At 38.7% G+C, this 15,168-nt stretch overlaps 1 protein-coding gene across 2 annotated transcripts in view; it reads left to right on the top strand.

Annotated features, from left to right (window-relative positions):
- The first annotated feature begins 6,039 nt into the window (after positions 1–6,039).
- Positions 6,040–15,168, top strand: part of ABCB11 (ATP binding cassette subfamily B member 11) — a 75,220-nt gene continuing 66,091 nt past the window's right edge. For both annotated transcript variants that reach the window (XM_054723234.1, XM_028141058.2), the window contains exons 1-4: positions 6,040–6,115; positions 7,599–7,620; positions 10,597–10,648; positions 11,453–11,691. In XM_054723234.1, the coding sequence (XP_054579209.1) occupies positions 6,040–6,115; positions 7,599–7,620; positions 10,597–10,648; positions 11,453–11,691 (389 nt within the window). The remainder of the gene's footprint in view (positions 6,116–7,598; positions 7,621–10,596; positions 10,649–11,452; positions 11,692–15,168) is intronic.

Here is a 15,168-nt window from a genome sequence, read left to right as displayed (position 1 = left end):
ACTGCACTGTTAAATTCCACTTTCTTCGGGAGCTATTCCTTAGTCCTCCATCTCAGCTGTGACTCTGGGAAGAAAGGATGTTTGTGTGTCCCTTGAGGATCCCTGTGTATTCCTTTCCCCTCCGGGCTACAAGGGCCCCATTTTTATTCCATCTCTGGACAGCGTCTCCCCCATTGTTGACACACACCATCATCCCACAACCTACAAGATAACATTTTTCTTGCTTCTTAGTATAAGTTAATACTTCTTCTCTTCTTTAATGATCCTTGGGGAAAATAAATCATTTGTTAGGTTTGATGATAACACAGGAGTCCTACCTACACCTCAATGGCAGCAGTGAAAGATGTTTTAAAGGCTATTTATTTATTTATTTGGTTAATCCTCACCAGAAGATATTTTTCTATTGGTTTTTAGAGTGGAAGAGACAGAGAAACATCGATGTGAGAGAAACACATCAATTAGTTGCCTCCTGCACAAGCCTGACTGGGTCCGGGGATCGAGCCTGGAACTGAGGTACGTGACCTTGACTGGAATTGAACCCGTGGCCCTTCAGTCCCTGGGCTGACGCTCTATCCACTGAGCCAAACCTGCTAGGGCAAGGGATTTTTAGAAAAATCGAAATTTGTGGCTTGGAAAGTGACTTCCAAATTCAAGAGGAGCAGGAGCAGTTCCGCTTTTCTCTCTGAGCAGCTCAGGGAAGGGGAGTTTGTGGAGCTCGGGGACAGAGGGAACAACTTCCTAAGAGTCAGGAGAGTATTCACTCCACTCCTGAGCTGGCCCTCTCCCCGCGCTGTCCCTCAGCTCCTCAGTGGCTGTCAGGGTTCCTCCTTACCATGTTGGTCTGGGTGTGGAAAATCCTCAGCCTCTTCCTCCTGAATTCAGTCTAGGCAAGACCAACATGTTTTAAAGATAGTATTTGAGAGAAAATGGAATGGGAAGCAGAACAAATCTCCCCATTCCTTCCTCCTCCCCCCCCCCCCCCCAAAAAAAAAAAAAAATTCAAAACTTTGAACACTGACAGAGTCAAGAAACCATCTCCTAAAGTGACAAGAACCTGGGCACCATTGGCTTGGCTGGGTTACATCACACAGCCTGTTTCCTTTGGTGACCTCAGGCACATTGGCCGGGGAGTGATTTGAACTATAATATACTCCGGGCCTTAGTAAAGGAGGGGGAGCCGCTGCTTGATCTGGGGGGATTTCTGACCTTCCCAACATGATTCCCTTGTATCTCTCTCTAGGTGTGGATTCCCAAATCTCAAGCCTTATCAGAGTTTTGAATTTTTTAAAAATATATATAAATGTGATCAAACCCTTCTTTTGCCTGAAAGCCTTTATTAGTTACCATTGTCCTTGGGACAAGATCCCAGCTCCTTAATGTTAAGGATTACCAAGTCCCAAGGAATCAACCAGGCACCTCCTCCAAGGTTACCCCATCCACTTGCCTTGCTAATGTCCTAAGGTAGAAAACCCTTTGCTATGTCTACCAGTAAAGGTCAGAAGACTGTCCTTCAGCGTGGGTTTCTGTGTGGATAGGATTACACATTTTATCAAAGAAATTAAAACCTTCAAGCCTGGATAGTTAAACAGAAACACATGTAGAACACAGGCTATAGCGTACATGCCATTTAGCAAAGAGAAACACTGGTGTTGGCGTGAACAATTAAGAATTCTTGGGGGATTGCATGATTAGGTGGCTAAAGTCTGCCAATCAGTGCTTAGAAATCTTGATTTCCTACTTTAAACTTCTATATTCTCAAATTTATTGAAAAATATATTTTTCTGAAAGACCCTGAAATTTGTTCCCAGAAGTTTTAGTAGACTTCATAAAAATTCAGAGTGAAAAGGAAAGAGCATAGTATCTTATTTTTTAACACTGAGTTCTTTTGTGTTGGTTAAAGTAAAATTTTGTTATTATAACTAGAGGCCCGGTGCACAAAATTGTGCACAGGTGCTGTCCTTAGGACTGGCTGGCGATCGTAGTTCAAGCATCTGGTGTGAAAGGGCAGGACCCAGCTGACCTCTGGGCCCCCACATGCCCTGCTCAGCCTGAGTCACAGTGCCCAAATCCCCATGCAGAGATGCGGTAAGCATAGCTGGACATCACAGACCGGGGTGCAGCATGGACCTCTGGGCCACCCAGAGGTGCTGCATGGAAGCTGGGCAGGCAGCGTGCTCTCTCACAGCCAGCCTTATAGACCAGCTCCTGTGTGAACCCATGGTGAGCCTGACCGACCCCTGCAGTCCCAGTGGCTGTGGCCCGGCTTACCTGGAAGATGCCACGGGGGGGTGGGGTGGGCTTCTCACAGGCATCTGGCACCTGAGCACGGGGGTTTCCCTGGTGTGCAAGCCCTGGAATCCCAGGGGAGGGTATAGTAGGGGGAGTGAGAATGAGCTTGGCGGGCACATAGATGGCAACCAGCAGCCAGCAGGCCTGCGGGAATTGGGCTGAAATCGGCTCTTCGACATCCCCCAAGGGGTCCCAGATTGCAAGACGGTGATGCACCCTGGAATCGGCAACCAGCAGGCCCTGATTGCCCAATCAGGGCTCAGCCCCAGGCTAGGATGGGGAACTGGGGATGGATGGTGGCAACCAGCCTTCCACGGCACCCAGGCAGGGGGCTGTGACCTCTCACCGGCTACTTGGGGGAGGGGGGTCATGGGGATGGAGGTGCGGTGAGAATGCAGGGTGCCCGCCAGTTTGCTGGCTGCAGTGGGCTTCATAGCAACCAGTCGTTCTGGTTGTTCTGGTGTTCTGGTTGCTGGCTTTTTATATATATAGATGAAGCAATATATGTAACATCTAATTTTGGAAACATTGCCTTTTCTGGAAAATATCACAAGCACTGCCTTGTTTGTTCTTTCTAGTACTTTTGTAATCTAATTGCATCTTCCCAAACTTGGTGCCACAAAAATTGCCACTGTCTTTGTGGGTGCACGCAAGCAATTAACATTTTCAGCACAATGGCTTTCAAAAGTCATCATTGCCATTTCTAAACTGGCCAGAGATAAGGCATCTAGCCTCCATTTCTATTGAGCAACAGTCAAATGTTATGCAATGCATGCCCTGTAGCAATGGAGAGTGTACATCTTTCGAAGGATGGCTCCTTGGTGTATCAAAAGGGAACAGTGGACTTTCAAAGTTCAGATTGATGCACTGAATGCTGAAAAAGAAAACAAGCAAACAAAAGAATAGCCCCAGATATTCCGTAGCTGGCATTCACACCTAAACCATGTAATGCTCTTTTGAGAAATAAACAATCTCACAGAATACAGTCTGTATTATTCAGGGTTCTTCAGAGAAACTAAACCAATACGATAAAAAGAAAAAGATTTAATATGAGGGATTGATCCACATGATTATGGAGGCTGACAAGTCTCATGATCTAGGTATCGCTTAGCCCACTTAAATTGACACATAAAATTAACCATCCCATCAACATCAGGCAAGGTCATTTGTCTGAAGATAAAATGAGAAAAAGCAAGCCCATTTCATAATTTTGCCCAAGCACAGGACAAAATAAGATCACTGTGAAACCCACAAAATACCAAACATCCCTCTCTCTTGCTAAATGAATGACTGCCATTTCTTTAACCAACCATAAAATTACTCTGGCTTTTTGACAGCTTCCAATCTGGAGCAAACCCCCACTTCATTGGACTCTCTCCCAAATCATCTAACTAAAGCTCACACCCTATAATTGGTTATTCCTAACAACCCTCTTACTGAGACACCCACGGTCCCCCACAGTCTGTTCTCTTTCACTACAACAAGTAATAAATCCAGATTCTTCAGCTACAGGTGTATTCCTGGTGGTTTTTGGCTGAAGGACATGGGGATGCTATGGTGGTAGAAATCCATGCTGTGCATAAATTTTTGTCTGAGAATATTACTTTTAATAGTAAAATAGAGATCACAAAAATCATTGCATTCAGAAAGAAGGAAAATGTAAGCAAACCTAATGTGAAACCTAATGTACAGAATTCCTCTCTGTAGAGGGGAAGCAAAGAGAGTAGGTTGGTTGGTCAGCATTCTCTTCCTTAACAGAGCCTGACTTACTACAAATGACCTCAGAAGGGAGGGGAAGGAAGTATGTGTGTGTGTTGGGGGCAGGAGTGGGGGGTGAAGGGGGAGGGACTCAGTCACTAAGCTTGAAGGGCAAAGGGAACTTTAGCTACTTTCTCCATTTGTGCCCTGAAGTACAGACACAGATTCATTTCATTTCACACCAGTCCTGCAAGGCAGATTTTACCATCACCACCACTCCCTGATTTGAAATATGAGGAAATCTGGGCCTAGAGAGAAGTTAAAACACATATCCAATAACAGAGTGAAGCCATGGGCAGTACCAAGATCTGTGAGACTCCAGAGTTCATGGGCAAGACACTACACCAATGGCCTCTAAATACTGCCAAATGTTTACACACCAGTAGAAAGAAAGCTTTTAAATGAAGAGTTCAGCCAGGAAAGCTATCATTGGAGGCCAAAATTTTTAAAAATTGTCTTATTTTAAAATTAAGAGATGCACTATTATAACTATTGTTAAAGTTGTTTTCTTATTTTCTCATTATCAAAGAGTTTCTTTCTTTGCTTCATGAAAAAAAATTTTTTTTGGTTAAAATTTCAGAATCGATAGAACCAGCAAAATTTTCAGTATCTGAATGTAATATTTCTATATTAAAATTTTGTTGATGAGTAAAATAATTTTGAATCTGGTTCATCTAGTTTTTTTAGTTATACTGACCTCATAAACTGCTTAATTATATCATGTTGATAGTAGCTTTGATATGATGTAATGAGAAGAGTACTTTACTCCATGGTCTTCCTTCTCAAAATACACATTTGTCCAATCTGAGAAAATATCACTTAATATCATTTTAAGGGACATTTCACAAAACAACTGCTCAATACTCCTCAAAACTGTCAAGGTCATCAAAACAAGAAAAGCATAAGAGATTGTCACAGCCAAAAGGAGCTTAAGGAACTATGATGACTTAATCTAATGTCTTTCTTTTACATCCTCACAACACTTTGCACTATTGAATAATTACTCATTGCCAGTATTTCAATTAATGGTTTTAGTACTCATTGCTGGTTATTTTCCTATATTTATTTATTGGGTTGCAAAATAATGATTTTTCTAATTTTATAGGATTTTAAGTCAGGAATGGATATTGCTATTATTGAATATTTTTTCTGCACATATCAAAATGATCAATAATTTTTCAGTGTATAGGAATTAACATTGCTCATTATGTTTTCATAAACTGCTGAATTATAATTAACATATCTTATTTAGTGATTTTAAATTTATTTTGAAAATTAATTATAATTTTTTATGACAACCTTGTTTGTTTTGATGTCAAGGTTATACTTGTTTTATAAAAGGAGCTGGATAGCAGCTCTTCTGGTTCACACTGACTTACTGTATTTACAAAGGAGCACTGAGGGCTCCCCACCAGGATTGCGTGTTGTTGGTTAGACACACTGACTCATGAATGTTGCCAATTGGTTTTGCCCTTCTAGTGGTTTTTATTTTTACCAATAAGAAAGAAAAAAGGAAAGAAAAGAAGGAAGGATGAATAGATAAGCAGAAAGTACAGATAAATAAAAAATAGCTATCCATTCATCAGCCTGAGAAATATATAATCAATGATTTGGGTTTATCTTTCCTAATAATTAGACTCTTTCATAGAGTTATTAATTACTTTAAAAATCTGCTTTTTCCTGTCCGGCGTGGCTCAGTGGTTGAGCATGGACCTATGAACCAGGAGGTCACAGTTTGATTCCCAGTCAGGGCACATGCCTGGGTTGTAGGTTCCATCCCCAGTGTGGGGAAAACAGGATGCAGCCAATCAATGATTCTCTCTCATCATTGATGCTATATATTTTTAAATCTGCTTTTCATGAGATGGTTAGAGAAGGTTATTTCTTGAATCAAGTTGTTCTTTCATTTGGCTACTTTGGTTAAAAAAGAGGTGATTGTAATCATTCTTTTATTTTATTTTATAGGGTTACTGGCTGCAGATTGCAATTGCCATGTCTGACTCAGTAATTCTCCGCAGTGTGAAGAAATTTGGAGAGGAGAATCATGGTTTTGAGTCAGATGGATCATGTAAGTGGCCCTTTTCTCTCACTGCCTATTGCACAGTGACAGGTTAGAACAAAAGTGGAACAAACTAGTGAGGTTTCAAGGGGCAGAGACAAATTATCAACAATATTTAGAACTATCACTGAACATGTTTCTCACACATGAATGGGTGGTTCTCCCTAGAATCCATGTAATGGAATGTCTGAAAGTGTTAAAGGTAAAGATGCATAAAGTATGGGTGAGGGAAGTATCTATTAATATCTGTTTCCTAGAGAGAGTAGGGTTGTTCCAGCATTGGCTATGATTATTAACTTTATTCATATCTTGTAATAATTAATTATAGCAGTAATTATTCTGTGAGCACTGCTTCCCAAGAGGAACTGCACCAAGACTGTGCTGGCAGAATGGAAAGGGGCTAGTACCTAGCATGTAGTGAGCACAGATGATTCTAAGCAAGTTTTACTGTTTTATCATTTTTTAAAAATATGTTTTTATTGATTTCAGAGAGAGGAAAGGAGAGGGAGAGAGACAGAAATATCAATGATGAGAATCATTGATCAGCTGCCTCCTGCATGCCCCCTACTAGGGATCGAGCCCACAACTTGGGCATATACCCTGACCAGAAATCGAACCGTGACCTCCAGGTTCATAAGTGCATGCTCAACCACTGAGCCATGCCGGTCGGGCAAGTCTTATTGTTTTAAACAAATCTTATAATTTTACGGGAGAAGAAACTAAGACTTGAATACACTTTTTAAAACTTGGCAAAGATCACATGACTCATAATGGAGCCATAATCCTAACCCAGTTCTGTTTAATTCCCAAACCCAAGATATTAATCTCTATCTGTACTATAATGCCACTTAACTCTTAATTAAATTAAATTAACATGCCAGGAGGATCAGGAAGTGCTGCTCCATGTTAATGGTTGACATTAACACCTTGGGTTCCTTTCCCTATGGTTTCCCTACTCAGACCCTTTTGCTTCCTACCCTCCATCTGCTCTGACCTATGCTGGGAAAGTAATATGCAGCTCAATCCCACAGCTTCTACTGGCATACAAGTGGCAACAGCATTATACAGTCTGGTTAATTTGTGGTCTAAATTCTAAGTGGGTAAATTCTGATGTTTCTAAAGAACCAAATAATAAATAAATATTTATTTTACCTGGTAGTTCAAAAAAATCATATTTTCTTCATTTAGTTTAGAAATGTTGGTCTCTAGTTGATATTCAGAAGATACAAATATTTCATATCCTGAAGGAAAGTCATGCAGAGATGTAATCAAGCCTGCAGCCCTAATCCTGAAATAACATCGTCGTTATATATACGTATATGTACAGAAAGAAAGAGAGAATAAAAAAGGAGAAAAAGCAAATAATCATTTTGCTATGTTACATCAATAAAAATAATTTATAGGAATGGTGTTTTTCTAGAGCAAAATTGTAAATTATTATGTTGCATTTAGTCATTATTAACTACCTTATACATTGTTTTTATTCTGACAGATAACAATGAGAAGAATTCATGGTAAGTGACTATTTCAACAATGCATTTTTTTCTAGAATAACTTTATAATATTCCTATGATAGGCACAAAGCAGAGGAAATATTTTTATGTACATTGCACTTCCTATAAAATGGTTTAAATAATCCATTATTTTTCTTTTTAAAACATTATTATAATTTGATTTCAAAAACCTTTTGGAATATTCCTTCTAGACTAGGTCTAAATCTCCTCTGTGTATCCAGGAAAAGCAGAGAATTTCCAACTTAAACAGTAGGGAAGGTGTACAAGTATGATTTTGTGAGTACAGGGGAGGTTCCCAAGCCCCAATTCTTCCATAAGCAAATAGCAGATACCTAAAACTTCATTATTACATTTTCCTCTTTAGTTTAAGAGTTTACATTCTCGTATAAAATAAATTTTAGTTAATCATACATTGGCATGACGGTAAAATTAGATGGAGTCTAATTTAGAAGACATTTGGGAGGTGCCAGGCAAGTTTCTGAAATAAAGGTGGTAGAAAGGGAGAGGTTGAAGGTATTTAAGAAATTTTAAGTAAGTAATTCACGGCAGAGGGAGGTGTTGGGTGTGGTAACATTATTTGGACTAGAAGTGGTAGGACTAGCCTGGGCCTAGAAGAATCACACTGGGTGGGAAAGAGAGGAAAATGGGTGTGAATGTAGCTGAAAAGCAATGAGAGAATGACCAGGAAGTTTGAATGAATTCTTTGTTTTCTATTTTTATTTATACATTTCTTCAGTTCACTCTTTTTAAAATTGAATTTATTGGGGTGACCTGGTTAACAAAATTATACAGGTTTCAGGTGCACAATTCTGTAACACATCTGCTAGTATATATCATACTATGTGTTCACCACCCCAAGTAAAGTTTCATCCATCACCATTTATGCCCCGCTATGCCCTCCTTCTCCTCCCTTCATCCCTCTGGCAATCACCACTCTATTGTCTGTGTCTATAAGTTTTTGTCTCTTTCCCTTTTTTTCTTCTTTGATTTTTAGAGGAGATGTAATAATGTAGAACGAGAATATAAGAGTGAAAGTTTGATAAAGCTGCTGGGGGGAACAGGAACAATCTCTAGAGGGATAAAGTACATAAGCTAAGGCTGGAGACCATTCTCATTCATTCATTTCACAAATATTAATCGAGTGCCTGCTAGATGTCAGACATTAAAATTAGTGCTGAGGTACAGAAAAGAACAAATTAGGCAAAAAATTCTGCCCTTGAGGAGCTTACAGCTAACATCTTAGTGAGGGACACATCATAAACACCATAAGTAAATAAAATATATAGCATAGTAGTTAGTGATAATCTATCAGTTTCTTTCCACAAAGGAAAAAGTAAACATGGAATGGAGTTATGAAATGATGTGGGGGAAAGTTGAAATTTTACCAACTTTGGCCAGAAAAGGCCCCATTGAGAAGGTGACTTATGAGGGAAGGTCTGAAGAAGGAGAGAGAATTGACCAAGTAGATAAAACAGCATTCTGGTGGGAGAAAATTGCAAGTGCAAATGCCCAGAGGAGGAAACAAATTTGGCATGGACAAAGGTCTGTAAAGAGGCCATATGGCTCAGGTGGCAAGAAATGGCATGCAGTCAGAGGAGACAAGGTCAGAGAGCCAGTTGGCCAGACCATGGAGGGCCTTGAATACTTCACCAAGAACATGGGATTCTACTCTGAGCTGGAAGGGAAACTCAGGGTAACCAAATGCTAGGCATGGCATGAAATGTTGGCATCAGTTCACATGGTGGAGATCTTGTCTCCAGCCAGCCCAGCAGCCTGGCTTCAGGAGAAGGGGGCAAACATGCGGGATGGATGCAGAGATGAAGTTTCCAAGGAAGGTTTTGGGGAAAATGATTGAGGATGATGTTGAGAGTGTGGTTCAATTGGCAGGCAGTGGGACCTGGGAATGCATGGGGAAGGAAGCAAATCTTTATGAGGTTTAGCAATTATAAGTAAATGGAGGGCGTAAGGGACTGCATGTCTCATGTGAGATGACAAATAGTTGTGGAAGGGAGAAGGAAGTGAGGAAACAAGATGCCTGGGCTGTCCCGGTATGCGATGGAGTAGAGTAGTTCCTGGTGAAGGCAAGGTCCAGGGTGTATCCATGAATGAATGACTCACTGAAGTAGAGATCCTTGGAGTTGAGAAGGTCAAAGATAGGTTAAGTGTAACTTTCTGAGAAACAAAATGAGTAAGAAATACTAAGGAAATATAATTTAATGGGAAGTATGGGAGTTTAAGGGAAACTTTCCATCACATCAGCACTATTTAATGTAGTTGTAAAATGTTTTAAGTGCTATAAGGAAGTTTTAAATCGGGTAATCCAACCACAAGGAAAAAGTCAATTATCACATTATCTCACTTATATGTGGAATCTAATGAACAAAATAGGTCCAATGGAACAGAATAACAGATCTCAGTGGGGAGAGAGTTGGAGAGGATGGGAAAAAATTAACCTAAGAAGATATATCCATACATGCATAAAACCATGGACACAGACAATAGTGTGGGGAAGGCCTGGGGTGGGATGGGGCTTGTGTGGAGTGGGACAAAAAGGGGGGAGGGGAATGGGGAGCATCTGTAATACTGTCAACAATATAAATAAATAAATAAATAAATAAATAAATAAATAAATAAATAAATGTTTTAAAAAAGAAATAGATCAAGGGTTAAAGCTGAACTCTAATAGTTATTTATTAGTATAACTGAGAGTATGGAGTACTTTTTATTTTCTCTCAGTGCCTTCAGAAAAACATCAATGAATCTCTCCTGAACATGAAATATAGCTATACTGAAATCTCTATAAGAGGTAAATCTGAAGAATAAAAGCTTATTTTTAAGATACCAGGTTTGGCAAGAATTTCTCAACCAGAGGGAGCTTTTTTCCTTGCTAAAAAATGACTCATTGACTCACCACCTAGTGAGAATTTCTCATTGTTTGGGAAGGATGGTCTGTAAAGCCCTATTTTCTCTCTTCAGGTTACAAAACGAGAAGAAAGGTGACAGCAGTCCAGTTGGCTTCTTTCAATTGGTAATAAGACTGTGCTGACTTATGACATAGGCTTTGTAACTATGAATCGTTCAGATTGTGGACGAAGTGTTAAATCTTTAGTCATATTGGCAGGTTTTTAAACTACAGTGATTCCTTTTTCAGTCATAAACTTTGTCTATGTGATAACATGCTGACTAGCAATTAGAAATGTATTGCTGATTAAACACACAAATCTTACTCAGTAGATCAGAAAAGTGTCCTGGAAAATAATCACTACTTAAAATTATCATTTTAGTAAGGAAAATCATCACAGAAATCATCTTGTGCATATTTATTCTTATGACAAGACTTTAGAAATAGTACAGCATAGGTATTTTCTCCACATTGTTCATGATGAAGGCATTTCTAGGCACAAATAGGCACTCTTCATTGCCATTATCAGTTCTAGGAGCCAATGTATGTTATTGCTGAATGTCGTACGTAGTATACATGCCAATGGTATCAGTGCCAGTGATTGTTTCCCTCATAAGTTGTGGACAAATTGCTAAGTTGGCTTCTTTCAATTGGTAATAAGACTAATAAAGTCAGCTCTTGAGATAAAAAAAGTAAATTCAGAGATCAGGAAAGAAATAACATGGACTGACAATGTAAGAGTCTAATGTTTTAGATAACTGTACCATTCATTTTGATATAATTAGTGAGAACTCTGTTATTCAATATGATGATCCCACAAAATTTGATGTTGAATACTATTTGTCAGAATCTAGTAACTAAAATTAAATAGTCCTCCTACCTCTCCTGCTTTTCACCCATAGATGATCTCTGAATCCTTTGTTTTTCAAGTTTCGATTTTCTTCAACGACTGACATTTGGCTGATGTTTGTGGGAGGTTTATGTGCATTTCTCCATGGACTAGCCCATCCAGGCGTGCTACTCATTTTTGGCACCATGACAGATGTTTTTATTGACTACGAAACTGAATTACAAGAACTCCAGATCCCTGGAAAAGCCTGTGTAAATAACACCATTGTGTGGACCAACAGCTCCCTCAACCAGAACGTGACAAATGGAATGCCTTGTGGGTAGGCTGCTATTTTTTACTTTTTTGTTCACATCTTAAGTTGTAATTAAAAATCTGTAGAGAAAACATATTGACTGAGCTGGAATGGTATCTAATATAGAGCACACAGAAACATAAACAAATTACTCTGCCCTGAGGTTCTCCTATCTTACCAGGTTTTAAAATCCTAACAAAAAACATATTTGGAAATTGCCCATTAAATGCAACATCCAAATTTAACCACTTTGTAGTGTATAGGTTTGAGGATGGGGCTACCAATACTTAATGCCAAAAGAAGATGACCCATGGATTTTACTTGAGTCCTATGTCATGTCTTAGATACAAGACTTCCTTTCCTTTTTTCCTAGCTCTCGTCCATTCCTTAGCTTCTGTGGTCACGGCTAATGATCCCCAGTTTTTTCTGTATAATGGGAATTTTATTAGTATGCCAGAGGCCTTCAAGTAGGGGCCACTGGTCTCAGTTAGTAGTTGAATTTCTATGGAAGAATGGTATGGTGTCATAAACAGAAGGAAACCATGCAGGATTAGCCAGAGCTGGCTGTGCTACTACTGTTTTCTTTGTGATAATCCCAATAGCTGCCTGGTAATCAGTGGAGTTAGAGTACACAGGTTGACTCACTGTTTTGGACTTTGCAGTCTGCCTCACAATGCCTCAGGGACAGAACAAGGTCATTTGCACATATGAACCCACATGCTCAGGTTTAAGAACCAAGGGCAGGGCACATCCTGGCTAGAAAGACACTTGGAATGGCTTTCCTAAGTGAATTTATATTTTTTGCCTTCATTTAAAAGTTCATAATTCCCGATTATGAAAAACCTTTCTAAATCACTCTGTCCATAACATTATCTACTCTTAACGGCATTTTATTCATTCACCCATTTAACCAAAAAAATGTTGGTTCATTCACCCATTTAACCAAAAAAACCATATATATGTTTCTTTTCTAAATTTAGAAGTAAGACTCAGAACAGTTTGTATGAAAGAGTGACTATCTCCAGTGACTATCTTTTAAGTCTTTCATTTACGTTGGAGGACAGAGATGAACTGCTTTTTACAGAATGAAATGACTACAAAATGTAAAGTTAATCACTCCGAGTAATGGATATTACTTTTGAAAAAAAATGCATTCAGACTCTTTATGATGTAAATAGACCCAAGTCCTTAATAACAATCATGAAGATAAATTTTTTCAAGGGAAAATTCCTAAAAGTATACCTTATTATGTTTTAAAATTTGGAAATAACTATTAGAAGGGCCAAAATTGCCCTGGCTGATTTTGCTCAGTGGATAGTGTTGGACCTTGAACTGAAGGGTCCCTGGTTCAATTCCAGTCAGGGGTACATACCTTGGTTGCAGGCTTGATCCCTGACCCCTGTCGGGGGTGGTACGAGAGGCAACCAATTGATCTGTCTCTCTCACATTGACGTTTCTTTTCATGTCTCTTCCCCTTCTACTCTCTCTAAAAATCAATGGAAAAATATCCTTGGGTGAGGATTTACCAATAAATAAATAAATAAATAAGTAAATAAATCAAAATTAGAGATATATCCATGACACCAAGTGCTCATAAATATTTATTAGATGAATTAAAGAATGAATCTACCTTTATTCTGCATCACCAACGTCCATTAGAAAGGAATTCACTGTGGATATCCATTACTCGGGCTTTATTCACTATCACTGGGTCATGTACTTCAAGGTGAGCAAATAGTGAAAAGCAAATAGTGGTTTTCAGAAGTTCACTGGCTTTAGCTGAGTCCACACGACACCAAACATGTAAAAAAATTCATGTGGTAACTCAGATTGTGCAGACCACACCTTTCTTGGGCCATTTCTTTACTAGGAACTCCTTTGATGAGTTAAATACTTTAATTGTGAATTATTATGGTCCCTGACATTAATACTGTTACACCTCTGAATTACTATGTTGGTTTAGCTTTCATGTAGTAAGATCACTGAGAAAATGGAGCTGGGTGGGACAGAGGAAAAGGGAGAGGACATTTTCTTCCCTCTAAGTAGTTAATATGCCTCCCAAATTACCCAACTCCTTGCAACTTGCTTTCTTGAAAAAGTATATCATTAAAAGTCCAATTTCTCCATCTATTATAATAGATCTATCAGTCTTGGACTCTACAAGGTGACTCAATGATTTTATCAACATAAGCATGCATGTTTAATAGTAGGAGCTAGTTTTTCTCTTTTATTATATTGGTTTCCACATATCAATTGTAATCTATTGGATGGAATTTATAGGCTAAAGCCTTTCAAATGAGTCTTAGTGGAAAAGGCTGAAAAAGATTACAGAACACTAGGCCTCCTGATTAACTTATCGGTTTTTACACTTTAATTGGATAGAAGTAAACTGCATTTTGATATTTGGACTTCCCTTCTTTTATCTTCTTTCAATCTTTCACCTTACTATTTGATTATTCTGAGCAAATAAATTCTGAAAAGCTAATGAAATCAGGGAAGTGACATACTGTCATTTCTGCCGTATTCTGTGGGTCACACAGACCAACCCTGGTACAATTTAAGGGGGCACCACAAAACAGTGTGAATACCAGAAGACAAGAATCATTAGGGGCTTATTGCAGGCTGATGACCAAAGCCATTGGGAAGTTACTGTCCTCAATTGCCCCACATATGGATGCATTAATATAGAAATCTGAGTCTCTATTTTCTTTTGGATTTCAATCTATTTTCTTAGCAATGTACATGTAGCTTATGCACTCAAGCACTCTTTTTTTGTTTGTTGGTTTTTTATTTTATATTTTTTATTTTTTTAAATTTTATTTTATTGTTTAAAGTATTACATATAGTAGTACATATATCTCCTTTTTTTCCCCATTGACCTTCCCCCAGCCTCCCCTACCCCCTGTCACATGCCCTCATCCCACCCCCCAGTGTCTTGTGTCCATTGGTTGTGCTTATATGCATGCATACAAGTCCCTTGGTTGATCTCTTTCCCCGCCTCCCCAACACTCCCCAGCCTTCCTGCTGTAATTTGACAGTCTGGTCGGTGCTTTACTGTCTCTGTGTCTAAGCACTCTTTTGAATTTAGACACTTTAAGACCACACACTTAAAAACAGCTTTATTGAGATACAATGCAGACACCATATAATTCACCCATTTAACATGTACAAATTAGTGCTTTCTAAGAATTTTTTTGCCTTTCATCTAAATTATGTAACTTGTTGGCATACAGTTGTTCAAAATATTTGCTTATAATTCTTTCTATTGCTGGAAGACCAGTAGTAATGTCCCTCTTTTATTTCTTTAACTATTTGAATCTTCTCTATTTTTTTTCTTGGTCAGTCTAGCTGAAGGTTTATTAATTTTCTCTTTGTGAAGATAAACAGCCAGCAGATGAGATAATATAATAAAGATAAAAAACAGAAAAACAATACAGGAAATCAATAACACAAAGAGCTGTTCCTTTGAAACCTTTGGCAGGGCTGACAAAAAAATAGGGAGTA

Source organism: Eptesicus fuscus, chromosome 11 (genome assembly GCF_027574615.1).
Source record: "Eptesicus fuscus isolate TK198812 chromosome 11, DD_ASM_mEF_20220401, whole genome shotgun sequence".
In the NCBI taxonomy this organism is placed as follows: domain Eukaryota; kingdom Metazoa; phylum Chordata; class Mammalia; order Chiroptera; family Vespertilionidae; genus Eptesicus; species Eptesicus fuscus.
Note: the sequence above shows the minus strand (reverse complement) of the source record. Positions and strands in the feature narration are given on the sequence as shown.